The sequence below is a fragment of the Olea europaea genome, chromosome 7 (assembly GCF_002742605.1).
Source record: "Olea europaea var. sylvestris chromosome 7, O_europaea_v1, whole genome shotgun sequence".
NCBI classification, from domain to species: Eukaryota; Viridiplantae; Streptophyta; class Magnoliopsida; order Lamiales; family Oleaceae; genus Olea; species Olea europaea.
The window spans coordinates 25,845,941-25,870,814 of NC_036243.1; the positions used below are offsets into that span (position 1 = coordinate 25,845,941).

The following is a 24,874-nucleotide window of genomic DNA, read 5'->3' on the forward strand; positions in this document are numbered from 1 at the left end:
TTAAAGTTAAAATTATGATTTTGAAACATAAAACAAATCTGGAACAAAACTTATCAAGCACTCAGTTGATTATTCGCCTAGCTAATACTTCTTTAGCACAACAAAAACTGGTTTTCTTAAAATCAATACACAAACCAAACCTTGAAGTGACAAGCAGATGACTATAAATGTGGAGAATTCCTAGAAATTAGGGCAAATTCAAATAGTGATATCTCCTAAATTGGTGATGGGAACCATTCAATAGAACACTTGCATTATACACTCCACAAATCCTTCTTGAGGCGCCGTACGCATAGCCATAATCGGAATTGGGTGTTATTATGTTAGATATTTGATGATATTTAGTGGCATTTTTTAGTGAATTAAAAAAGTGTTGAAATATGTATTAGGTTGGATATTTATTTATTCTATTTATGCTAAATATTAAGAAGAAAAATTGTACTATCAACTTATGATTTTATTATTTTTTAAAATATTATGGGTTGAATTGAACTCGAACCGAAATGTATGATCTAGGTTCAGGTTTGGTTCCAATAGTTCATGGACTCGATAATTCCATTTACGAAATATTCGAAAGTGTAATTGATGGTTCTAGATTTTGAAATGCCCAAACTGATTCATCCTACTCTCAGTCCTATTAGCAAATGAGGCACGTTCATATGTTCTTTTATAATGATTTGGAGTCTTGGACGAAAAAAAATTTATTAGAGGAGCCTTAAAACAATCAAATTTAAAGAAATAAAAATGTGTTGTAAAAGGTGAAACCATAGTGGAAAGATAATTTAATTTATCATCGGTGATAATGAACATCAACTTATTTATGTAACAGTAGAATTTTTGTTTCAATATCGAATGAGTAAAACCTATTTGTAAGCACTTGTGATGAACAATAGTCAACGTGACTATAGGGAAAAGTATGTTTTTGCGGGTGGATTTAGAATAAAGTACACAATCATTGGTATAATAGAAAGTTGTGTTGGAAATACAATGTCACTTTTCAAAGGATTCTTAGCACCCCCAGGAGGGGACTATTTGTCACTATTTATAGGAGGAATGATCACACCACTTGGTCAACCAATGTTATATTTGCTACAATGTTGACTTAGGGATGTGTGCCACTATCCTAAATTCTAGTTTTCGATTAGTTGTTGAGGTCGACTTTGCAGATCATTATGACACGTATGTTTCAACCGTGTTGTTAGGTCATGATGACCTGATACTGAGTAATTATTATTGGCATGCTATTGGTTGAAAAATAGTGTTCATGTCAGGATTGTCACGTGTCTTTCAAAGAGAGATTGACAAAAAGGTAGAACAGTGTGATAAGAGTTTAGAAATTAGTATGTCTTGCAAATGACGACTATCGCATGTCCAATTTATTCTAATTACATGTATGTCCAATCTCGAGGTTTAGTATGAGCACTGTAGTCTAAATATTTTAACGAGATGAGATGTCGAACTATTGTAGTAAAAAAATATAAGGGAGATTCAATTGTGGGATTCAAGGATCTTGCTTGCTTACAAGAATGTAGCAAAGATCCTCCCCACGCCCCAAAAGAATTAGTGAGGATTGTCCATTGTCCGAAGTAGCTCTGTCGTGAAGGCTATGCCATTCTTTTAAAACATTCTTGGTAGAGTTAATTGTTCTAATGGTCACTGAACTTAAATTCATGTATTTGATTGGTTACTGAAATTTAAAATGTCGAGTTTTGACCACTAAACTTTGAAAAATGTCAAGTTTTGGTTACTGAATTTAGGTCATGTCTTTAATTGGTAACTAAAATTTAAAATGTCGAGTTTTGGTCACTGAACTTATGTCAATGTCTTAGATTGCTTACTGAACTTAGGCCCATGTATTAGATTGCTCACTAAAATTTAAAATGTCGAATTTTGACTACTGAAATTTGGAATATGTTGTACGTTACTCACAAGTATAACTGTTGAATTTTGAAAAATATCGATTTTACAATGAATAATGTACAACATTGTTCAATGTTCAATGAGTAATGTACAATACTTTTCAAAGTTTTGTGAGCAATGTACAACATTTTTCAAGGTTCAACGGTCAAAACTCGACATTTTAAATTTCAATGAGCAATTGAAGATATAGACATAAGTTCATTGATCAAAAACTCGAAATTTTTCAAAGTTTAGTGGTCAAAACTCAACATTTTAAACTTCAGTGACCAATCAAAGACATGGACCTAAATTCAATGATCAAAACACAAAATTTTAAAGTTCAGTGGCTAGTTAAAGACATGGACCTAAGTTCAATGACCATTGGAACAATTAACTCTTCTTGGTAATTTACTTAAAATTAAGCATTTTGTTTTCAACTTTTAGCCCCCCGCTTGGTAATCATTATTTTCCTTTTCTTTTGTAGAAATATATTTGGCTTCGAATTTCTAGTCATTGACTTGAGGAAAAAATTGTAAGCACGATTATTTAACGAAAATTTGTAGACTTTCGATCTTGTGCTACTATAGTTAAAGATTAAGGATTAATTAGCTCAACCTCAAATATTATAGATCAATTATAATCTTTCATAATTAATTGAGGACTAATAGTGCAATTTTCCTTGAGCATTTTATGCAGAGTTATTCTCCGCTTTAGGGTTTCGATGCTACACTACTGAATAGATAGAAACCACATCCAAAAGCGGCCGCTGGCGGGAGGAAAACCATGGCTACTCAGATGAGCAAAAAGCGAAAGGTTTCTCTCTTTCCCCCTATCTATATATGTCTTTATCTGTGTGAAATTGGAACAAATACATAATTTGTTAATTTGAAAATATTAAGAAACCATTATTAATATGGTAAATTTTTTATTTTTTTGATGATATGTTAATCGTGTTTTTTTGTGACACTAAAATTATAGTTTGTAGCGGATGGAGTTTTCTTTGCGGAATTAAACGAAGTGCTGACTCGAGAACTGGCCGAGGATGGGTACTCTGGTGTGGAGGTTCGAGTAACTCCTATGCGTACTGAGATCATTATTCGTGCTACTCGTACCCAAAACGTTCTTGGTATATAAATTAATGCACTTCACAGAGATTGTTTACCTTAATTTTAGCTGCATTGGTGCGTGTTTCTCGTTGTTTTGTAGATTGTGTGGACCTAATATCACAGGTTTTTCGATTGGTTTTGTTATTGAAGTTAGTAAGAATGCATATGGATAGCAAATGAAGCAAAATGGGATGTTGGGCTTTTGTCTACTAGTATTTAATATGTTTATGGGGTAGAACACTTTTTGAATATCCACTGTACTGGTCAATTATTGGAGATGGACGAGCTAGAGGTTGGTTGAGTCCGAATGTGTTTATTTTGCTCGAGTGTGTGAGTACATGTTATCACAAACCAGTGTTCTAAATTTTTCATTTACTATAAATAGATCATTTGCTTCTTGAATTTATCAGGTTAAGAGATAATTGAGTGTGGCACGACGTTGCTAGGATCTCATATAGGCCTTTATGGCCCTAACCTGTAAACAGATCTTTATGAGCTTCTAAAATATTTTTTACACCATGGCCAATGCCCCACTTAGTCCCATACATGTGTCCCACTATCAGGAATATAATTTTAGTAGCTAAATGATGGTGTGTAATATCGGTCAGCCATGGACCCAGTTACTGGACATGAAAATTAAGAAATTTTTCATATTTTGACCAATTCAAGGTGAAAATGGGGTTGTTCCCTCGCCAAAACTTGGATAAAGTTGAGCCAAAAGTTCTCGATTCAAGATAAATTCATGAGGAAGCGGTATCTCTTTAGGATCTACTCCAACATTTAAAAATTGGTTAATCGGTAAAGATACATATATTTGATGCCCTGCCCAAGAGACCCAAGTCCTAGTAGCCCCGCTAAATGGTGATTCAACATAGATTCTACATCTTGAAACCTAGCTAATTTTGGGGCAACTTTATGATAAATTGATAATGAAACCAACTAGCAAAAAGCATTAACACTGCAAAGACCAACGCACCCATTGTGGTACAATAGAGTTCTAATTTGCTAGTTATTCTAGATGCTCGCTAAATTTGAAAAAAATGCATTTGTTATTTTTATTTCTCGAAAACCCCCGCACGCAACACCCTTCAATATTTCTTGGCCCACTATTGGCCAAACTACTTGGGCATTAGGCCCAATATGAGTTGGATCACTTAGTGACGCTTCATAATCAGAAAAAGTGCAACGTGGAAATACATGCCCTCAGCCAAGGAAAGATGATAGGGAGTTGATCGAAATGGCACTAAATACTTTTTTGAGAGATCTCCTCCAAATCACTAGTATGGCTATCGAAATTGCGAGCATCGTATTGACTATTTTGAAATGGAAAGCTGAAACTAACTAATGACATATTTGGATGGTATTCTGATAAACCCCCAATTAAGTTCATGTACTCAAGGCGTCAAAAATCTAGCAAGGCACAGTAGTAATTTCTAGAATTCAGCTGAGTCACTCAATTTGTTAAGAGTTGTTATTCACTTGGTTAGGAGTTTGTTAGGGGAGGGGGTTATAAATAACTTTACAGTTGAGGCTTTGTCATTACAGTTAGAACTTCATTCTAACATATTCCTTGTATTTGAAATTGATCTCTGTACTTTGGCTTAAGTTGTCTATGTAAGTTAAAATTTGATCAATTCGTAAGTGAACTGGAAAAATGTAGGAATGATGTTCAGTGAGATGAGTGATGAACTGGTGAAATGGCAAGTCATTACAGGAACGATGGGAAAGGAGTTAAGGGGGACTTGGGTTGTAGTTGTTTTAGCTTCTATTTTGGGGTGGCTATTTGTATTATGGGTAATTTAAAGATGCTAAAATATACTTCTTTTTTCCACTTGGCGTGGTAATTTCAATAAGAAAAAGAGGAAATTGAGGCAATATATTAAGAGTGCATTACTTCCTATAATGAAAGCCACTGAAATTTTTCTGTGCATGCTAGTTGGGCATGGAATATGTCTCATTTTATCGTGTCTTAATTCTAACTGATGGTATGACATTTATGCTATGCCTCTATTTTCCTTTTACAGGAGAGAAGGGCAGGAGGATTAGAGAACTGACTTCAGTTGTTCAGAAGCGTTTTAAGTTTCCAGAGAACAGCGTGGAACTTTATGCCGAGAAAGTTAACAACAGGGGTCTTTGTGCCATTGCTCAGGCAGAGTCATTACGATACAAGCTACTTGGAGGTCTTGCTGTTCGGAGGTTTTATATGCTTTTTAACCCTATGATCTTCTATGCCATACATGACTATTTTTATTTATCATCTGCTTTTACTTTATTACTGTGTGTTGACTCGAGGCTTGGAGCTTAATACAATTTACAAATAATCTTTGCAGCTATTTGGACTTAACTAATTTCCACTTGTATTGGTTTCCTAGTTACAATCTATTTCTTCAATGAACTGGGTAGCCTCTGCCTAGTAGTCTCAGAATAAATTCAGGATGGTGGTGTGAAATTTATGGTCTCAAAGGATTATGCACTGATTTTTTTTCATTTTTATGCTATCTTACCTGTTTTCTTTTATCTTTAGGGCTTGCTATGGTGTCGTAAGGTTTGTCATTGAGAATGGGGCAAAGGGATGTGAGGTCAGCTTAAACCTATATTCATTTATTGTATCTCTACACGGCTGTTTTTGGGTTCCCACCTTTCTGTCATTTCTATATAGGTTATTGTAAGTGGAAAGCTCCGTGCACAGCGTGCCAAGTCCATGAAGTTCAAGGATGGGTACATGATATCCTCGGGTCAGCCTGTCAAGGAGTATATTGATTCAGCCGTGCGCCATGTTCTACTTAGACAGGTATGCCTTTTCACTTTGTTTTCAAATGAATATAATCTTTGTTGAAGTATGGAATTTACTACATATAAGATTGTCCCCTACGCTATATAACTCGTAACTTCCAATTGATATTCATAGGGTGTGATTGGTATTAAAGTCAAAATTATGCTCGAGTGGGATCCCAAGGGCAAGCAAGGGCCAACTACACCTTTACCTGATGTGGTTACTATTCACCCTCCCAAGGAAGAAGACTACGTTCCTCAGACTGAGTACGTGCACGCTCCTCAGACTGCAGTCGCACCAGTTGAAGTCGCATAAAACCTTCAAGATTTTATTTACCCGAAGATGTCTTATATTTTGTGGTGACTAGCATTGTTTCTGTACTCTGCTCTCTGTCGAATACTACTAGATAGTACGAGGCATTGTTTCCAAGTTTCTATTTTGACTTTTAATCATTTAATTTTGTTCGCCCCGCTTTTTATGATAAACTTCAGCTTTACATTGTGATAGGCACTTCTTGTTTTGCTTAATTATAGTGCCAGATTAATAATCCAAATTTGGTTATTAGATTGCAAATTTTTGTTTGATTTTATTGAGTTCAGGTTTGGTTTCGGTTCTTGGATGGTTATGTTATGTTATTTATTTGTGGGGTATATAGTGCAATAAAAGTGAAGGTTGGGGAGTATAAAATTGGAAAGATGCTACCGATCCAGAGTAGAAAACAGGGGCGACGTGTCGACAAGCAAATAGACAATTTGAATATTTTTTTTTTTAAAAAAACACATTAATCAAAAACATCCAAATCAGCTTGTTTTCTTGCTTCTTGTCGTCAACTCTGTCTAAGGAGTTTAATTCATAAAATTGTCCCCTTTGGTTCGTTTCTTTTTATTAATTTTAAACTTTAAAATTAACAAATATTTATTTGATAACTGCGGTTAGAAAAGATACGCTAACTCAATCACTGAATATTTCCAATATTCAATAACAAATAAATAAAGACTACTAAAATGAACGTTTAACTTGTATTCATATGCACTAATTACTTCGAGAGTATTGATAAACTAATGCTTTCTTTTATTTATTTATTTATTTTGCTTTGCATATACGGTAGATTTTGTTGGAGAAAGAATTCAAATCGCTAATGAAGATAGCCTTGTGAAGGATCATCAGAGGTCACACTCATTGGATTATGAAATCCATTGATATATATATATATATATATATATCTATGACAGTGATTACAGCCGCCCTTAAAATGAAAATTACCACTATACTTTGTGGAATGGTTTAAAATTTTTGCAGCCCTCTTAGGGCTATCTCTTGATCAGTACTCGGTTCTGTTTGACTCTCCTTTCTGCATCTGATCTCCTCATCCTGCGTAACGTGTCGAGACATGAAAATACGAGATTGAGGTCTCTTCATTTACTAGGAAAATTAGGAGGATAGATTCTTGAATAATGCTATTTATATATAATGGAGTTACATAATAATTTACATACTGATGACGTGTCAAGAAGAGATTGGACTATTTTTTTTTTTTTTGGGTTGAAGAAATTTTGATTCAATTATATCTCATAACATTATATGTATGTAAACCATTTTATAAACCATTATGAATATGCAGTACAACCGTAAATTCTTTAGTATCATGGACAAATTTTTTGAGATGATAACTATGACATAATATGATCAATATATGAACATATTTACTATAGCGCTCGCACAATAAGATTTTAAGGGCACTATTTTCTTAGGTTGGTCTTATCCTACAAACTTCTATAATTGTGGTTAGCTTGTGGAATGGTCTATCACAAGCCTACGTAGCGTTTGAATCTTGATTTTATAAACTAAATGGTCTAAATACATATTGACGCTTCTAGATCCAAGTTTTGGATAGACACGGTGTGTGTAAGAGAGAGAGAGGGATAAGTCTATCATAGGACTATGTTATGTTTGGATTGTGCTTTTTATAAACTATAAATGATCCAACACTTTTTTGCGTGTTCAGCTTGGAGTTTTGAAGAGACATTGTATGTGTGAGAGGGAGGGATAAGTCTATCGCAGGACTATGTTATGTATGGATTGTGCTTTTTATAAACTATAAATGATCCAACACTTTTTTGCGTGTTCAGCTTGGAGTTTTGAAGAGACATTGTATGTGTGAGAGGGAGGGATAAGTCTATCGCAGGACTATGTTATGTATGGAACGAGCTTTTTATAAGTTACAAATGGTCCAATACAATTTTATGTGTTCAACTAGATTCTAGATTGGAGTTTTGGGGAGACACGGTGTATATGAGCGTGAGAGAGAAGGAAGAGTCTATCAGATGGTTAGGCCATGTTTGAATCGTGCTTTTTATATACTATAAATGGTCCAAAATATATTTTACACGTTGAGTTCTTTGTGCCCACACAAATTCGAGCTGGATTCAAAATCTTTCCCTTCTGATTGACCTTAACGGCATTCCCTTTGAAGTTATGAGCATTCATTTCAAAATTCTGAACGTTCATCTCTCTTTTAGTTGTAGTTAATGTACCGTGGAAATCTTATAAAACTAAAAAATGGTAAATGTCAACTCCCCTTGAAACTAGTATTTTGAGAGTGGAGAGGACAGTCAGCATCATGCCCACAAATTTACTTGATGGAATCACGGCAAGGCTGTCCACAATACCCCACCTACCCCCACTCTTGCACCCGACCGAACACCATTTTGGTTGTTTGCCGGCGTACGTCTCTCTTTGAAATCCCATTATAAATGGCATTAGCACGCCTGTCTCTCTCTCTCTCTGAAATCCCCACTCACTATACGTATGCATTTTGCATGTGCATACCAAACCCACGTTTGTGTACAGATGATGATGAATATTAATTCTTCTTTATTTCTTCTCACAATCATCACAACAAATGCAAAATCTCCAATTAAGAGAGAGAGAGAGAGAGAGAGAGAGAGAATATCTCAAGAAAATGACTGAACTAGACAAAATATTGTTTAGTCGTAAAATTTTGATTATTTTGTTGGTTTCAATTTCATAATATAAAATTGTTCTTCTAGATTAAAGGTGGAAGAATATTCATGTATTTTTAGCCTCCTAGTCGCATATACAGCAGTTGAAATGGTTTTGGAAATGAAATAGATTTTTGGATCCTAATTTTAATTTATGAATGCATATAAAAACAATAAGAGGATGTTTAGATGGTGTTTTTGATTGGGATGAAGTTATGAACATTCCAAACTTTAACTTCCACGATAAATTTACTCAATCTATCTCAAGTACCGATTATGATATGATCCAAGAATTCAAAAGATGCAACACTCGGCATATAATTTCCAAGGACTCTGTTTACAGGTCACATGAAGTCTTGTTTTTAAAATTTTTAAGTCGTTTTCCTCTTGAGAAAGGCAAGGCTGCGGTTGGTTTGCTTTTTTGTGCCATTTTCCCTTTTGCCGTTTTCGAAAACGCGGTCCGCGTTTTTAGTTATAAATTCCCAAAACACGGAAAACATCCAACACGCTGTTTTCTGAGAAAACTAAAATTCGTTTTGAAATCGAAAATGAAAAATGGAAAACTAAACCAAACGTAGCCTAAATTTTTAATGTGTTTATTCATCTAATATATATATTTATATATATAGACGTGATATTATGTTCGGCATGTGGAAGATGGGACCCGCATAAGTCACGCCCTCCAAATATTTTGTGCTCTTGAATAATAATTTAGGAAAATGCGCATGCTATATATACATCAACCAAAAATAATTGTACTAGATCTAGGGTCAACTAATTAATTCTTAATTACATTTTTGTCCATCCTGTTATACAACCAAAATTTAAAATACTATTTTCCAATATATATTTAGGGATTTCATCGTTTTATAATATCCCGATTTGGAGGAAAGGTAATTTTTAGTATATTTATTAAGAAATTATAAATAAAGATAGGCCTATTAATAAGTCGAATCTTAACTAATATTTGGTCGTTAAAGACTAAATTAGCAAGAGAGGAAATAAATCGTAATTGTTTTGAAACATTTTTAAAGATTTTTTTTTTTTTTTGTTAGTCAAAGTTTTAAAATTTATAATTATTTCTCATCTACAAAATTTCATTCATTTATTTTCACTCTTCTCACATACACCTTGCAACAAAAGCAATTTAAACAAACTGAAGGGGAATTTAGATTTATGGGGGTGACATCCGCACATTTTTATGTGTACATAAAGATAGACAGAAGGAGAAGCGAGAGAGAAGGAAAAAAAGGAGTAAAGCATACACTCGTGCAAAGTTCACGTCAAATCAACTTAATCCAATATGTAGTACCGTTGTGAATTTTCTTATTGATTTGAACATGATGTAACATCGAAAAATTAATGTAACCCTGTATTTATCATGAACTTTGTTTCGTTTGTAGCAACTCCCTTATACAAAATAAAAAATTAAAATAAAACTTAAGTATGATCATGCATGGGTTTAGAGAAAATTAATGTATCTTTTTTGGTCAACTATCCATATATTTAAACAAATTCGTGCCACGCTTAACCTGCTTGAATTTTTCATTTTACCTATAAAATGTGGTCATATGTTAGGACATTTCTTGGTCACACTTAACCCTCTAGAATTCTTACCTCCTTCACTCTTCTCTCTTTCTACTTTTAATTGTCAAGATTCATAATCAATTACCACCATGGGTGAAGCTGTGGAGTTCTTTCATTGCAATGGATTCTCTAAAGTAAATGAAATTATTATTGAGGAAAATGGAAGTGATGATTCTTGGTTTGAAGAAGAGATTGATGTTGATCTCAAATGGTCTTTTGCCTTGAACAAGTAAGCATCAAACATAATTTTTCTTACTTATTTATGCCCATTCCTTTGTCCTTTCTTTTCAAAACAAGAGAGATTCTGTGATCAAATATATAGCTTAACAAACAAGATTTTAGCTTTCATTTAAATACATAGCTTTCATTTCTTCTCTTAATTTATGGTTTTATTGTTTCTATTTGAATCTTGAAATTCTAATCAAATCACTACTCTCCCTACTTACTTATTTTTGAGAATATAATTAGTGCATGCATAGTGTTTAGCCAAACATAGTCTCAAGAAAGGTTAATGACAAAGCAACACTTAGCACATAGATATACATGTTGTCCAAATTCTATTGTGAAATGTAAAGCTACAATTTTGTTTATTATACTATTAAGTCCGATCTAGTATTTTAAATTCTTGCATCACCAAATAAAAGTCGTCCCTCTCTCTCTTTCTCTCTTAGAGTGCTGCACAAAGGGACTAGTGAGTACCAGGATATTGCTCTTTTGGACACAAAAAGATTTGGGAAGGTAAATATATATCTTCTATTATTGTTGGAATGATATTTTTTTGTTGATTTGGTAAGAAAAAAGTGTGTTATTTGATTAATAATTATCTGGATGCATGCCTATAGGTGTTGGTAATTGATGGGAAGATGCAGAGTGCAGAAGTTGATGAATTTATATATCACGAATGTTTGATTCATCCATCTCTCTTATGTCACCCCAAGTGAGTCTTATCAACTAATCATTTTTTTATTCATTCAAAAAAAATTTGAGCTCTCCTAATCAACTTATATATGTTTTCTACTAATTTGCAGCCCCAAAAGTGTGTTTATTATGGGAGGTGGCGAAGGATCTGCAGCAAGGGAAGCACTCAGGCACAAGTCGATAAATAAAGTGGTCATGTGTGATATCGATCAGGTTTGTTATACGTACACATACGCGTCTTTAGAGTAAATTCAAAATATATTTTCTAACCACGTCATGAATTTAGATAAGATGTAGCTGACTTTTTCTTTTCTTCTCCCCCTACCCCCATCGAGGCATTATATGACAGACAATACCTTTTTAATGCGGATGTCTTTGTAGTTGACTATAGAGAAAGGAAAGGTGAAAATATATTTTGAGGATATATATGTTGTCTATTTGTGGTCTAGTCCACTAATGTTTGTCAGGTTTATATTTTAATGGAGCCAAAATTAGGAAATTAAAATTTGTGAAATATCGATACCTATTAGCTCAACGATCCAATAGGCTAGTGGTACGTGTTTCTTGCACATGGATCAAGACGAACACACCAATAGTAAATAATCGATCAATCGTTTGTATACACAAATTGCTTAAAGAGATAATGACGTGAACGATAATACGGATTATTTTTGTTTCTTCTCTTTACATAGTTTCGTGCTACTTGTTGTAGGAGGTCGTTGATTTTTGCAGAAAGCATCTTACAGCAAACCATGAAGCTTTTCGTAACACGAAACTCGATTTAGTGATTAATGATGCCAAGTAAGGTCTTTTTTATAGTTGTTTTCGTATCACTTGTTCGGTATAAAGGACTCGAGTCATATTTCTGATCTTGTACTCCATTGAGCTAATTACTTATTATTATTATTATCATTTCTGAAGAGCTGAATTGGAGAAAAGGGAGGAAAAGTTCGATATAATTGTGGGAGATTTAGCAGATCCAGTTGAAGGAGGGCCTTGCTATCAACTATATACAAAATCTTTCTATGAAAACATTCTCAAGCCTAAGCTCAATAACAATGGAATCTTTGTTACTCAGGTTCGTCTGAAGGCTCGTACGTAGCTCGGTTGGTAAGATCAACTGAGCAATATTTGATTGTTAAAGAAGAAAAATAAGCTAAAACCATCATATCTATTGCAGTATCTAGTCTCATTTAGTATTACCTACCAAACAAATCCCGATTGTTTTCTTGTTTTGTAGGCTGGACCGGCAGGGGTGTTCAGCCACAAGGAGGTATTCTCATCAATATACAACACAATAGTACAGGTTTTCAAATGTAGGTCTCTGGTATAATTTCGTATCTAGTGCAACATAATTCTCGTCTGTCGCTTGACAATATTAGTTTACGTGAGTCATTATGTGTCGATTAAATGATTTGATGTGCAGATGTGCTGGCTTACACTGCTCATGTACCATCTTTTGCTGATACATGGGGATGGGTTATGGTATGTATGTAAATTTATGAAATTTTCGACTCATAAGTAACATATTATCGCATAATTAACGTGTCTGGACTAATTCAGGCATCTGATCAACCACTCTGCATTGAGGCTGGGAAAATAGACAAGAAGATTGCAGAGAGAATTGATGGAGAATTGCTATACTTAAATGGAGCCTCATTCGTCTCGTCCACCATCTTGAATAAGACAGTTGCTAAGACGTAAGCCCTCAAATTCTTCGTTGTTGTTAGTCACGAAAGCTTGCTCCATGAGCGTGCATAAATCATGTGGCTAATGTGCTACAGACACTGATACTCGTTTTCTTTCTCTCTTTTAAGAACTTACAATGCTCGAGTCGATACAAATAAAGTCTTTTTTGATTCTTCAGGTTGAAGAATGAGAGTCATGTCTACACAGAGGATGATGCAAGGTTCATCCACGGCCAAGGGGTTGCATACCGCAGATGAGAGTTTGCTGCTGTTATTTGGCTTGGGGGGAGAACATAAAACTATGAATAAATTTTATATATTCTATGCTGCTTATGCTGGTTTTAGGATTGTATCTAACTTAAATCAAGTTTATGCAATGCTGAAAATTCACCAGGCTTCAATTAGTTGTACCTTCTCTTTTCTATAATTGAATCCGTGGAAGAGATTGTTTTCTTATCGACTTTGGATATTAGCACTAAAAAAGACTTGGTGCAACCCGTCTCTCACTAAAGACCTAATTCATTTTACACGATTGTTAGAACTGACGTTGAAAGAGGTTCATATGCTCAATTGTGGCAAGGTGGACATTTATGTGAGATAGAAGAAACTGTGACTAGCACAATTCCAAAGGGCAAACAATGGGCTTTAGCATCAAGAAGGTTTGGACTAAGTGCCTATGTTGCAGGTAGCTTTCAATGACTGAGATGGGCTAAGCATATGCCTCACCATTTCACGCTACATGTACATAATGATTTACATATACATAATATGATGAGATATGATTGGATCAGAATTTCTTTAATCAAATGACAAAAAAAAAAAAAAAAAATTCACTATTCTGTTTTTGACACCTCATCTATATGTAAGCTATTAGATAACTTCATTATGTATAAATAGCATTTTTCTTACTAAAAAGTGAGGCCAAGAATCGTCTAGTTTTGCTCACTGAACAGCTAAACGATATGCTTTCTCATTCAAAACAAAAGAATAAAGCCGCTCAATGATATTAAGACTTTAGATTCGATCTTAAAAACGACCAAAGTCTTACATATTAGTTAATATTTATATCTTTATTTAATGTGAATGTAATTGAATTCAAATGCCTCAGATTATGAACTCATTATATAGTTAATATTATAGTTGCAGATACCATAAACTACATAAGCAAACACAGTAAGAGAGAGAGAGAGAGAGAGTTGACAAGAAAATTTGACAGAAACTTCATACAAAAATGCTTAGTTTCTCTTGACTGGATCAAAGTTGGAAACACCAATAATAGCTCCAAGAATGGGTCCAAGCACAACCGCACCAGCCACAATGCTGAGCAAGAAGTTCTTAAGAGACGGGCTCACTCCTGACACTCCATTTCCAGCCGCCTCCGCTGCCTCTGGAATCACCATGGAAGCTGTCAATGCAGCTGCTATTATTGCTGTAATAGCCTTCTCGTTAAAAGAGGCTTCAACTTTAACCTTGGATTGTGATTTTGAGTTAAGAAGACGGCCTTTAACGGCTTCTTCGCGGGCAATAGCGGCTTTAAAAATGCATCGGAGGTCGGTGGCTGCAGCCTCTTCTGGCTGCTGCAAGTGGTGGTTAATGGCGGCACAGCCATTGAAATTGAGGCCATTCTCTCAGATTTTTTTTGCTTTCGTTTTTTTGATAATCTTTTTCTGTTTAGTTCAAGTATTCTAACAGAGCTGGCTTAGATAGTTAGATAGATATTTGGTTGAATAGAATGAAAGGTGGGAACTAGAGATTCTGTGCTTGCTTGTCATTTTGATGCCATCCTATGTGTCAATTTCTTAACCCTGGTTCGGGGGATAAGGTTATCCAATAAGATTGTTACAATAGGTATCGATCTCAGTCGATATGCCACGAAAGCAAACTAAGCATCATAGGGCCAATTGTTTCCACATTGGGCTGGTCTGATTGCAATAATACTATTTAACATCAATCTTGTTTAGCTTCATTCTAGTGTTCATAAAACGTCCTTTTAATTATTGAGCATCTAAATGTAGAAATATGAGTTACATTTAAGATGTCAAACGAGTTACAACTCAAATCCATCACATTCTCAATGGCTCATCGACCCATCCCAGGAGGTAGACCTACATGTTGAATTTACTGGTGTTAAATTTTTAAGAAAAAATGACAACTTTCTAGAAACTGAAAACTACTACATTTTTCAATTTTTACTAGTCCATTTTTCAAAATTTTTTTTTTTACTCTACATTAAATCTTATTTACAGGAACGTAACATACAACACCTTCCATTAAAAATCAAAGTTCAGTTTTCAGTGTAAAAATCAACAGTTTACACGAGTTACATGTGTTAACTTATTAAGTTTACATGTTATGTTACCTTCTTTTCATCATAGATTTGCATGTTCTGTTTAACCACAAAACCTAGGTAATAAATTGGGACAAGAAAGCCAAAAAAAATAAAAATAAAAATTCCGATAACTATCGAATTTAAAGAAGAGAAAGGGAAGAAGAAAACTCACAAGCATAACTTTTTACTTAAAACATAAAGCCCTACTATAGTGTCAGGGCCAAATGACAGGCCATGTCATAGGGCCGAGAGAAATGATATTCAAATCAAGGGCCCACCTCGGCCCTATGACAGGGCCACTTATCCGAATGGCAAAACCCTAGAACACAATGATAATTGTAAGAGTAAATTTGGCACCTACTTAGATAATAGTTGCATGTCATCTCAAGTTAAAACTAAATCTAAAAGCTAAAAATACATGATGTTACGCCCCTATCTAAACCACCTTGGAATGTCCACCACCCAAGTACTCCAATCTGATAGACGCCTACTCAAAGTGGTTCCGAAGTGATCTCTCCAATGTCAACGACCTGCTATCACACTGCAAGACATAGGTAATCCTGCTGAACTGACCAAAGCGCCCTCGCCTATGAGGCCGAGACGAAGTGCACTCCGGGGATCTCTGTCACAAAATCTGCCGCCAATTTCAGAAGGAGATCTTTGCCAAGATCTCCTTTTCGCCCCTAAGGTTTAAATTGATTTGACGTTTCCATGATGTTAGTTGATGTGACTTATCGACTTTATGTCAACTCAACTCGGGAGAAGCAATTACCCCCTACTCTACGGACGCGGCTGATTGACGCCTATGAGCAGACACCTCATACCGTTAGATGTATACACGTACCCCACATCCAACGGTTCATCTCACCTATAAATACCCAAGGGTTGGCAAGAGGCAAAAGTAATGAAACTCTTACTACATAGTACTCCATAGCAAGTATATATATTTTTTCCTCACCTTTATTATTTTGCACAACCCTTGGGTACTGTTCCGACCACCTGAACCTGACTTGACCGTCGGAGTGTATACGGCCGCCACGACCCCCGCTGGTCCCGACCGTGTGCGTTTGACCGTGCGTTGATTGTGTGAAGGGAGGAATACATGGAGTAACTCTCGGTTGGCCACATGGAATGTCTAATTTTCAAGGTCAACAGATTGGCGCCGTCTGTAAGAAACACTTCACGTTCAAAGTTCTACATTCTCCACCGAAGAAACCACCAGAAAACTAGCGATTAACCCTGAAAAGGGCACGTTCTTGAAAAAAAACAAAGTCGAGTTATAATACAAGCTCTCACCACCCTTGAAAAAGGAGATATGATAAGTTATAGCCATGAAGACGACAACCCCATGAGAGAGGCCTCTGAAGAGGAGGTGCTCCATAAAAATGTTACTCACTGAGACCTCATCACCGACGTCGCCGAGGTGAAAGAACAGCCATGCTCACTAAAGGAATGACTCAAATAGCTACGGGCATGAGAGACATTGCAACTCAGAATATGGCGATGCATGAACTTCTCATGCAAGCCCGAGGTCACCAGGGCTCTCAAATGCTCCAAGGATATCCAATACAGGAAGCCCCAGTACCTCGTTCTCGAGGCCACAGCAGTCAGCACAGAGAACGCCCCCTCGAAAGAGAAGTGGACGCCGAAGCCACGTCTTATGTGTAAGGGAACCAGCCATTAGAACCACACTTAGGGGAAAATTTCCCTCAAGAATATGAGGAACGGAGGTCGGTAAGAGTCTTCGACTGGATTGGGGAGGATCCTAGTAATAGGATCCGCCCAGTGAGAAGATCAGTTCGGCCAGATCAGAAACAAGAACACGCTCCTCCTCCTTCTAGAAATAGGGAGGACAGGAGGAACTTAGTCGATTGGAAGGGTCGAGGAGAAGCACCTCCACCTCCCCAGAACATTCAAGATGATGAAGGGTCAGATGGGCCCTGTCGTTCTTATGAGATTGACGATGATAATGATAACCTCCATTTCTCAAGGGAGATCCGAAACTTCCCAATGCCAGCAAATTTCATACCCCTTAAGATCCCCAAGTATGAAGGAAAGGGGGACCCGGAGAAGCACCTCACCAAGTATATGACAGAAATGAGTCTCAGGGGAGCCTCGCCTGCTTTGAAATGCATAGCCTTCCATTTAACACTAGGCGGAGCCGCCGAAGTGTGGTACAGCAGGCTTCCTCCTCTAAGTATTAGAAGTTGGCCAGATTTGAAAAAGGCATTCTTGAATCAGTACCTCTCGCGAAGAGAAGGAGAGGCCCCAGTGTAACGCCTGCAAGACATAAGGCAAGCCCCCGGAGAGACGCTAAAAAACTATCTCGCCAGGTTTATGGACGAAATCACATACTGCAAATAGGTCACTGACAAAGAAGCCCTTTCAGCCCTGAAAGACGGCCTCAACATGAATACTTTGTTCTGGTGAAACGTGTGCAACAAGAATCCTTCCACCTATGACGAACTCGTGGAAATGATGAGAGTTGAGATCGTAAGTGAAGAAATGATTGATCACCAAAATCGTGCCGCGCAGGGACTCCCTCCTCCTTAGAGGCAGGTAGGTCAAGGACCCGTAGCACACCTTGTTACTCAGCAATGGACCCAAGCAGGACACACAATAGCTCCCACCTCCGGATAGGCATTGGCTTCTGCCACACTAAATGCAGTGTCGGTATTGGCATATGAAAATGCTCCTAGCGAAGCGTGGCCATCTGGAAGAAACGATAGCAAGAAAATGAAGAAGAAGTGATCAAATAGGCCCTTAGAAGGGACAAAGTTTTGCAGTTTCCATCAACTCTATGGGCATGACACCAACGAATGCAGAGACGCTCCTCGACGCCTAGGCCAGACTGACCCACACCCCTTTAGGAGGAATGAATATCCTCGTAGATCTGTCTCCCCGAACAGGGGAGATCGAAGGCACAGAGAGCAGTTTCCCCTGAGAAGAGAATCAAGGGACCAAGGAGAGTCCAAGCAGAGAGATCAGGCCCCATTTTCTGGGGGCCAAATCATCAGGGAAATCGATACCATCATTGGGGGACCCCACATCGGTGGCAATACAAGGAATGCCCAAAGGAATTATACAAGGGAAGCAAAGGACCCACCAATGATCACTTACATTGTCAACGAGTCCCAAGAGGCCAACAGGATGGCCCCAATTACCTTCTCCCAGGAAGATGCGCAAGGAGTTCATCATCCCCATTGCGACGCACTGGTTGTGAGAGCCGTAGTAACCAGAAACGGGCTCAAACGCATGCTCGTCGATAATGGCAGTTCGGTTAACATATTGTTCAGCTCCACCTTTCACAAGATGCAGATTGAACATGGGTTGATCCCATGACCAACCCACTATTCGGATTTACTGGGGACAGCATCGTCCCACGAGGACGGATCACTTTGCTCGTCAAGATGGGTTCAACACCCCTAGTGGCCCAACACTTCATGGAATTCTTAGTGGTAAACCACAGATCGACCTATCATGGAGTATTGGGTAGACCCGCTTTGAAAGATCTTTGTGCCGTTACATCCATCCACTACTTGTGTGTGAAATTTCTGACTGAACATGGGATTGCAACGGTCCGAGGCGATCAGATGGGCTCCAAGGCATGCTACTTAAACTCGTTGAGAAAGTCGGAGCCCCAAACTATTAATGTAATCCTAACTGAGGTTCCCACTGAAGCCAGTACAGACGTGAAAATGCTCGACCCCCTGAACAAGGGCATACCTCTGAACAAGAGGAAGACGTCGACATGGAAGAGGCCCCTGAACAAGGGCACCTTCTTGATGAGTTAGATCCCCGAATAATTGACTCTGAACCAAATTCAACCCCAATGGAAGAACTTAAAACTTTCTTCGCCAACCCAGAAGAACCCAGTCAGGTCTTGCGTATAGGGAAGGCACTGTCCCCCGAAGCAAAAGAAGAGATGATAAGCTTCCCGAAAAGGAACTTGGATGTCTTCGCTTGGAAGCTTGAAGACATGGTGGGAATAGATTCAAGGATCAGTTGCCACCACCTTAACATTAACCCTTCTTGTGCCCCCCATCAACAGAAGAGACGTGCCCTCAATCCGGAGATGTACGAGGTACTGAAAGACGAAGTAAACAAACTTAGCTGTAGTGATTTCATAAGAGAAGCCATCTACCCGAAGTGGATATCCAATCCGGTCCTGGTGAAAAAGCCCAACGAAAAGTGGAGGGTGTGCGTCGATTTCACAAACTTGAATAAGGCGTGCCCTAAAGACAGCTACCCATTTCCAGGATAGATCAACTTGTGGATCCACTGCTGGACACGAACAGCTGAGCTTCATGGATGCATACTCAGGGTACAACCAGATACCTATGTTCCGACCTGATGAGGAAGCTACGTCGTTTATTACGGACAGAGGTCTGTACTACTACAAAGTCATGCCCTTCGGATTGAAGAATGTCAAAGCTACATATCAGAGGCTGGTCAACATGATGTTTGTCGAACTCATTGGTAAAACCATGGAGGTCTTCGTTGACAACATGTTAGTGAAAAGCTTCTAGGCAGCCGAACACGTAAGTCACCTCGATCGAACTTTTCAAAGACTTAGAAAATATAAGATGAAGTTGAATCCCCTCAAATGTACCTTTGGAGTGGCTTCGGGACAGTTCTTGGGATATATTGTCAATCAAAGGGAAATTGAAGCAAATCCAGTGAAAATAATGCCCTAACTAGAGATGAGGTCACCTCAGAAACCAAAGGAGGTTCAAAGCCTCAATGTTCAGATAGCTGCACTTGGTCACTTCATCTCCAGAGCCACAGATAAAAGTTTACCCTTCTTCAATGTGCTTAAGCAAGGAAAGAAGTTCCAATGGACTTCTGAGTGTGAGGAAGCCTTCCAGGTGCTGAAAAAGCACCTCGGAGAGGCACCCCTCCTATCGAAACCTCAATCAGATGAGTCACTACTGCTATACTTAGCGATTTTGAACGTGACGTTCAGTGCCATCCTAGTCAGAGAAGAAAGGGAGCGCCAGCTGCCAGTGTACTACATGAGCAAAACACTTCTCCCAGGTGAAACACGCTACCCAGACATGGAGAAACTGGCACTCGCCCTTATCACAGCCTCAAGAAAACTGAGGCCATACTTCCAGGCCCACTCAATCAAAGTTCTCACCAACTTCCCATTGAAGCAGGTAATGTAGAAAACAGGCGCATTAGGATGCCAGATAAAATGGGCAATCGAGCTCAGTGAGTTCGATCTATTGTTCTGATCTCAACACGCCATCAAGGGCCAGGCCCTTGCGGATTTTATGGTTGAGTTTGTCAAAGCCCCAGAAATGGAGGCGACAATGGAACCAGTCGAGCCCCCCACATGGAAACTATTCGTAGATGGGTCCTCAGGAGAGACTGGCTTCGTGGCAGGGATCGTCTTGAAAAGCCCGAAAGGCCACAAGCTAAATTGCGCAGTAAGGTTTGATTTCAAAGCTTCGAACAACGTCGCTGAATATGAGGCCCTTCTGGAAAGTCTTAGACTTGCTAAAGATATGCAGGTTAGAAGGCTCCTGGCGAGCAGTGATTCTCAACTTATAGTGAATCAGGTCAATGAGAACTTCGTGGCCAAGGACAATAGCATGGTTGCATACTTGAAGTTGGTTTTGGACCTAGTTCTTCATTTTGAAAGGTTCGAACTGACTCAATTCCCCTGCCTAGAAAATACACATGCAGATGCCCTTTCAAAACTGGCCAGCAGCAAGGATTCAGAGTTGCTAAAAGTTGTCCCTATTGAGCACTTGTCAATGCCCTCCACTTCCGGAGGTGAAGATGTACTATGGATAGGAGGCACCCGATCATGGATGCAGCCTATTATCGCCTATCTGAAGAATCAATCACTGCTTGCTTCTAAAAGAAGAAGGACTGCATACTTTCTACAAGAAGATACTCTTTACAAGAGAGGTTTCGCCTCGCCACTTCATATTAACTTGAGTGATCCGATCTTCTGTTATTATCTGGTTATTATTAAGAGGCCCTTAGTCTTGAATGTTCATACAAGGGTAAACAAATCAATACAATAAAATAGCAGAAGCACCAATACTTAATAAAAAATTTCATTTCATTTACTTGAATTTGAAATATAAAAAGGCCGAAGCCATTATAAAAGTTGGCCCTATTCTACTGGGGGGTCTTCTCGGGCCGCTTCTGCCTCGACCGCCTCCGGGGCCTCTAGAGCTTCTTCAGCAAGCCTGTCAGGTCGGCCTCCAGTTGGTCCCCCGAACTCCGCCTCCAAAGAGGAGATGTCCAGAGTGGGGTGGACCTCTTTCAGCCGACCCAACAAGCTTTGGGCACTCCAGGAGGCCCAAAAGTTGGCGAAGTCGTCATACAGGGGGTGTTCTTCAAAGTGGTCAATGAAATTCTGAACCGCCACCTCCCCTGTCGACTTCAACTCCTCCTTCAAGAAGGCGATCTCCTCAAATTGAGCCTCCGCCTTTTCTTTGTTTGAGGCCTCCAGAGCTTCCATGGCGAGCCGGTGGTGTTTGTTGGCGTGATCCACTCGTCGAGTCATGGCAGCCACCTGGCACTCCACCTCATATAGCTCCTTCTTCAGCCGCTCCACTTCAGCTCTGGCGGCAGATAGCTGGGCCTCGACCTCCTTCCTTCCCTTCTCCTCGTCAGTGGCCTTGGCCTGGGCCTCCTTCACAGCATCCTCGTAGTGCATCGCTTCCTCGAGGCACTTGGCGAGGACCTCCCTCTTAGCATTCAAATCCTTCACCAAGCCCTCTAGTTGGATGCTGGTGCTGAGAGCTCGGGCCACGTAGGCACCGTTGGTTGCCACCAGGTGTTTGGCTGTACAGGAAGCGGTGTGGTCCCTCCATTCTTCAGTCCAATATTTGTTGTGGACCATCGCCACCGCAGCGTTTCCAGAGGAAGAGCCTCCAACACTTATTTCACTGGCTCCTCCGAGTTAGTGCCCAAGAAGTCGACCTCCTTAGAGGGACGGGCCCTCTTTCTCCTCTGCTGCCCCGGCACTTGGGCAATAGGTACCGTAGCAAGTGGCGAAGTGGCTGGGGCAGTAGCAATCTCTGCTGGTGCAAGCCTCTTCTCCGGAATGGCCACCCTGATTGGAATTGTAGTCTGCTTCAGAATAGGGTGTAGCCTCACCACAGTTGAGCGTTTGGAAGGGGCGGCACTCTTTTTGCCCTTCCGCAATAGATTGGCCTTGGGGTCCTTTGGCACCTCCTCCTCCGTCGGACGCTGAAGTCTTTTACTGGCATCCACCAGGACCTCCATTTGCGTTCTTGTAGGTGGAGAAGGAGGTTTTCAGTGCCCGTGCCTCTGCCATCATCCTTTGGATGGTCTTAAAGTTGGGGCGCACGGACATCTTCTTGTTGAAGTTGTCTGCAAGGAACAAACAATGAATCAGTACAAGTGTAAAGAGTTCAGAAATATGGAAGGGTAGAGGCATCGGGACAGTTACCTTGAGATGCCATCACGTCGTGTGTAACGAACTGTAGATTTTTTCTGATTAACCGGTGGTATGACCTCTTCTTCTAAGGCAGTTGATAGATGATGCAAATGGTGTCGAAGTCCTCAGAAGACAGTTCGCACCGAGGAAGAGTACCTTCAATAGAAATACAAATGTTAGTCACGATCCGAACTGAAGAGAAGTATAAAGAAACGCAACTGCGATACTCACTAAGTGTCAAGTACTTCATGGGGATCGTAAGAGGTGTTAGGGGGTTCCCCTCCATCGTGTCCCATCGTCCTGCGGCTCAGCACCACGAGCCCTTCCACTCTTTGATGGAGCTCGGCAGATCGAATACGAATAGAGTATGGGAACCCCATGAAGTAAGGTAGTACTAGCCCCGGGTCTTATCCCCCCAGCTGTCACTTTAGGGATATAAAGGGTCTGAAAGACGGAGAAGAGCATCTCAACCCCAAGTGACGCCTCTTTCCACAACATCCAGGAGCCCACCATTTGGCTCCAGGAGTTCGGGTTGAGTTGGGTTGGAGCTAACCCATAAGACCTAAGTACCATCCTAAAGAAAGGGTGGATTGGAGGCCTAAGACCGGCTCTAAGAATCGCCTCACTTATGGCCACACACCTCGGCCTAGGGTAGCAGGCCCTCTTTTCAGGCTCGGGGAGGATAAGATCTATGCTGTCTGGAATCCTATATTCTACCTTAAGTCTCTCCAAGTTGGCCTCCTTTAGTTTGGAGGGGTAATCCGACGTCCCCCAGTGCACAGAAGTATCAGCCGGGCTATCCGGCCTCTTCCACATATTTTCCCCCCAAGTATCACTTCGGCTATATCGGAGGAGGTCGCCACAATGGGCTCGTCCATCCTCACTAATTCTAGCCCCCGCCTCGAACCAGAACTCCCCTCAGAAGCCATTTTTTGAGAAAATAAATATCCCAAAAGATACTGAAACTCACGAATTTAGGGGTTTTCCCAGCCGAAAATGGTCAGGAAATGATGTAAGGTCGTCGAAAATTGATATTTCTAGTCGAAAATGCTCAAAAGACGTTGAAAATCGCGAATGATTTGAGAGCAAATTGAGTTTTCTGTTTGCACAAGGATGAAAAGCTTCAAAGATGTTGAAAGTCTGCCTTTTATGGAACGCTCCAGCTGATCTCCACCATTGAATTCGAATGCAATCAATCTAGGCCGTTCGTCGCATCATCAATCTAGGTGATTGAAATGAAACACCAGATTTGATCTATGCCTAAGATCTTGCCGTGACCCTTACGCTCGCATAAAACGCGTCACCTTGGTCACCACCAGTCGTCGACAATAAGTGGCCGTAGTAGCCTTTAAGGGGAATGGGCATGACACCCAACGGTCACCTTGGAAATACGCAATAGCTATCAAATCATTTAACGTCAGATGCCCGCCTCGGATCAATCCCCTCACTCAACTTTACAAAGCTTAGACGCAGCTGACGCGGAGTTCCCTGTTGGTCATCGCCTCGGTCGCTGCGTTCCCTCCTAAGCTTTACAAAGTTTTAGCCTTCTCCCAACACGTCGTCTCCTGTGGGTCAGCGCACCAATGGCAGATGAGCTCCTCACTCAACTTTACAAAGTTTAGACGCACCTGACGCGGAGTCCCCTGTGGGTCGTCATCTCGATCGCTGCGTTCCCTCCTAAGTTTTACAAAATTTTAGCTATCTCCCAACGTGTCGTCCCCTGTGCGTCAGCGTATCGGTGGAAGATGAGTTCCTAACTCAACTTTACAAAGTGACGCACCTGACGTGAAGTCCCCTATGGGTCGTCGCCTCGGTCGCTGCTTTCCCTCCTAAGCTTTACAAAGTTTTAGCCATCTCGCAACGCATCGTCCCCTGTGGATCAGCACACCAGTGGTAGTTGAGCTCCTCACTCAACTATACAAAGCTTAGACGCAACTGACGCGGAGTCCCTTGTGGGTCATCGCCTGGGTCGCTGCATTGACCTTCTTCCTACGCATCATCCAGTCTTGCATCACTTCAGTCTCACATAAGTAATTATTTTCCTTATGTAGTAGCGAAGCTTTAGAGAGTCTGCCTAAGATCATCGCTTCGACGAATGCAGAAGATCGGCCCACAAACTCCCACAAGTTACGGTCCACGTATCGAA

At 39.7% G+C, this 24,874-nt stretch overlaps 2 protein-coding genes and 1 pseudogene across 2 annotated transcripts; 2 read left to right on the plus strand and 1 right to left on the minus strand.

Annotated features, from left to right (window-relative positions):
- Window positions 1-2,597: 2,597 nt before the first annotated feature.
- Window positions 2,598-6,362, plus strand: LOC111397579 (40S ribosomal protein S3-2-like). Its single transcript, XM_023024573.1, has 6 exons — window positions 2,598-2,712; window positions 2,878-3,025; window positions 5,030-5,201; window positions 5,530-5,584; window positions 5,665-5,796; window positions 5,914-6,362. Exons 1-6 carry the CDS (start codon window positions 2,683-2,685, stop codon window positions 6,091-6,093), a joined length of 717 nt encoding a protein of 238 aa, XP_022880341.1. The 5' UTR covers window positions 2,598-2,682; the 3' UTR covers window positions 6,094-6,362.
- A 3,995-nt stretch (window positions 6,363-10,357) lies between these two features.
- On the plus strand, window positions 10,358-13,429 carry LOC111397580 (thermospermine synthase ACAULIS5-like). Its single transcript, XM_023024574.1, has 10 exons — window positions 10,358-10,596; window positions 11,039-11,105; window positions 11,210-11,304; window positions 11,396-11,498; window positions 11,998-12,086; window positions 12,207-12,363; window positions 12,526-12,601; window positions 12,712-12,770; window positions 12,849-12,985; window positions 13,153-13,429. The coding sequence occupies exons 1-10, from the start codon at window positions 10,457-10,459 to the stop codon at window positions 13,229-13,231; spliced, it is 1,002 nt and encodes a 333-aa protein (XP_022880342.1). The 5' UTR covers window positions 10,358-10,456; the 3' UTR covers window positions 13,232-13,429.
- A 630-nt stretch (window positions 13,430-14,059) lies between these two features.
- Window positions 14,060-14,710, minus strand: LOC111397750 (annotated as a pseudogene).
- Between the last annotated feature and the right edge of the window lie 10,164 nt (window positions 14,711-24,874).

What these genes read in the sequence shown, in the direction of transcription:
- LOC111397579 (XM_023024573.1), top strand. Translation starts at nt 2,683, where the DNA reads ATGGCTACTCAGATGAGCAAAAAGCGAAAG. An exon ending in GGAGGTCTTGCTGTTCGGAG is followed by an intron (nt 5,202 to 5,529) that starts GTTTTATATGCT and finishes TTTTATCTTTAG; the next exon opens with GGCTTGCTATGGTGTCGTAA. An exon ending in ATGGGGCAAAGGGATGTGAG is followed by an intron (nt 5,585 to 5,664) that starts GTCAGCTTAAAC and finishes ATTTCTATATAG; the next exon opens with GTTATTGTAAGTGGAAAGCT.
- LOC111397580 (XM_023024574.1), top strand. Translation starts at nt 10,457, where the DNA reads ATGGGTGAAGCTGTGGAGTTCTTTCATTGCAATGGATTCTCTAAAGTA. An exon ending in ATACATGGGGATGGGTTATG is followed by an intron (nt 12,771 to 12,848) that starts GTATGTATGTAA and finishes GGACTAATTCAG; the next exon opens with GCATCTGATCAACCACTCTG. An exon ending in AATAAGACAGTTGCTAAGAC is followed by an intron (nt 12,986 to 13,152) that starts GTAAGCCCTCAA and finishes TTGATTCTTCAG; the next exon opens with GTTGAAGAATGAGAGTCATG.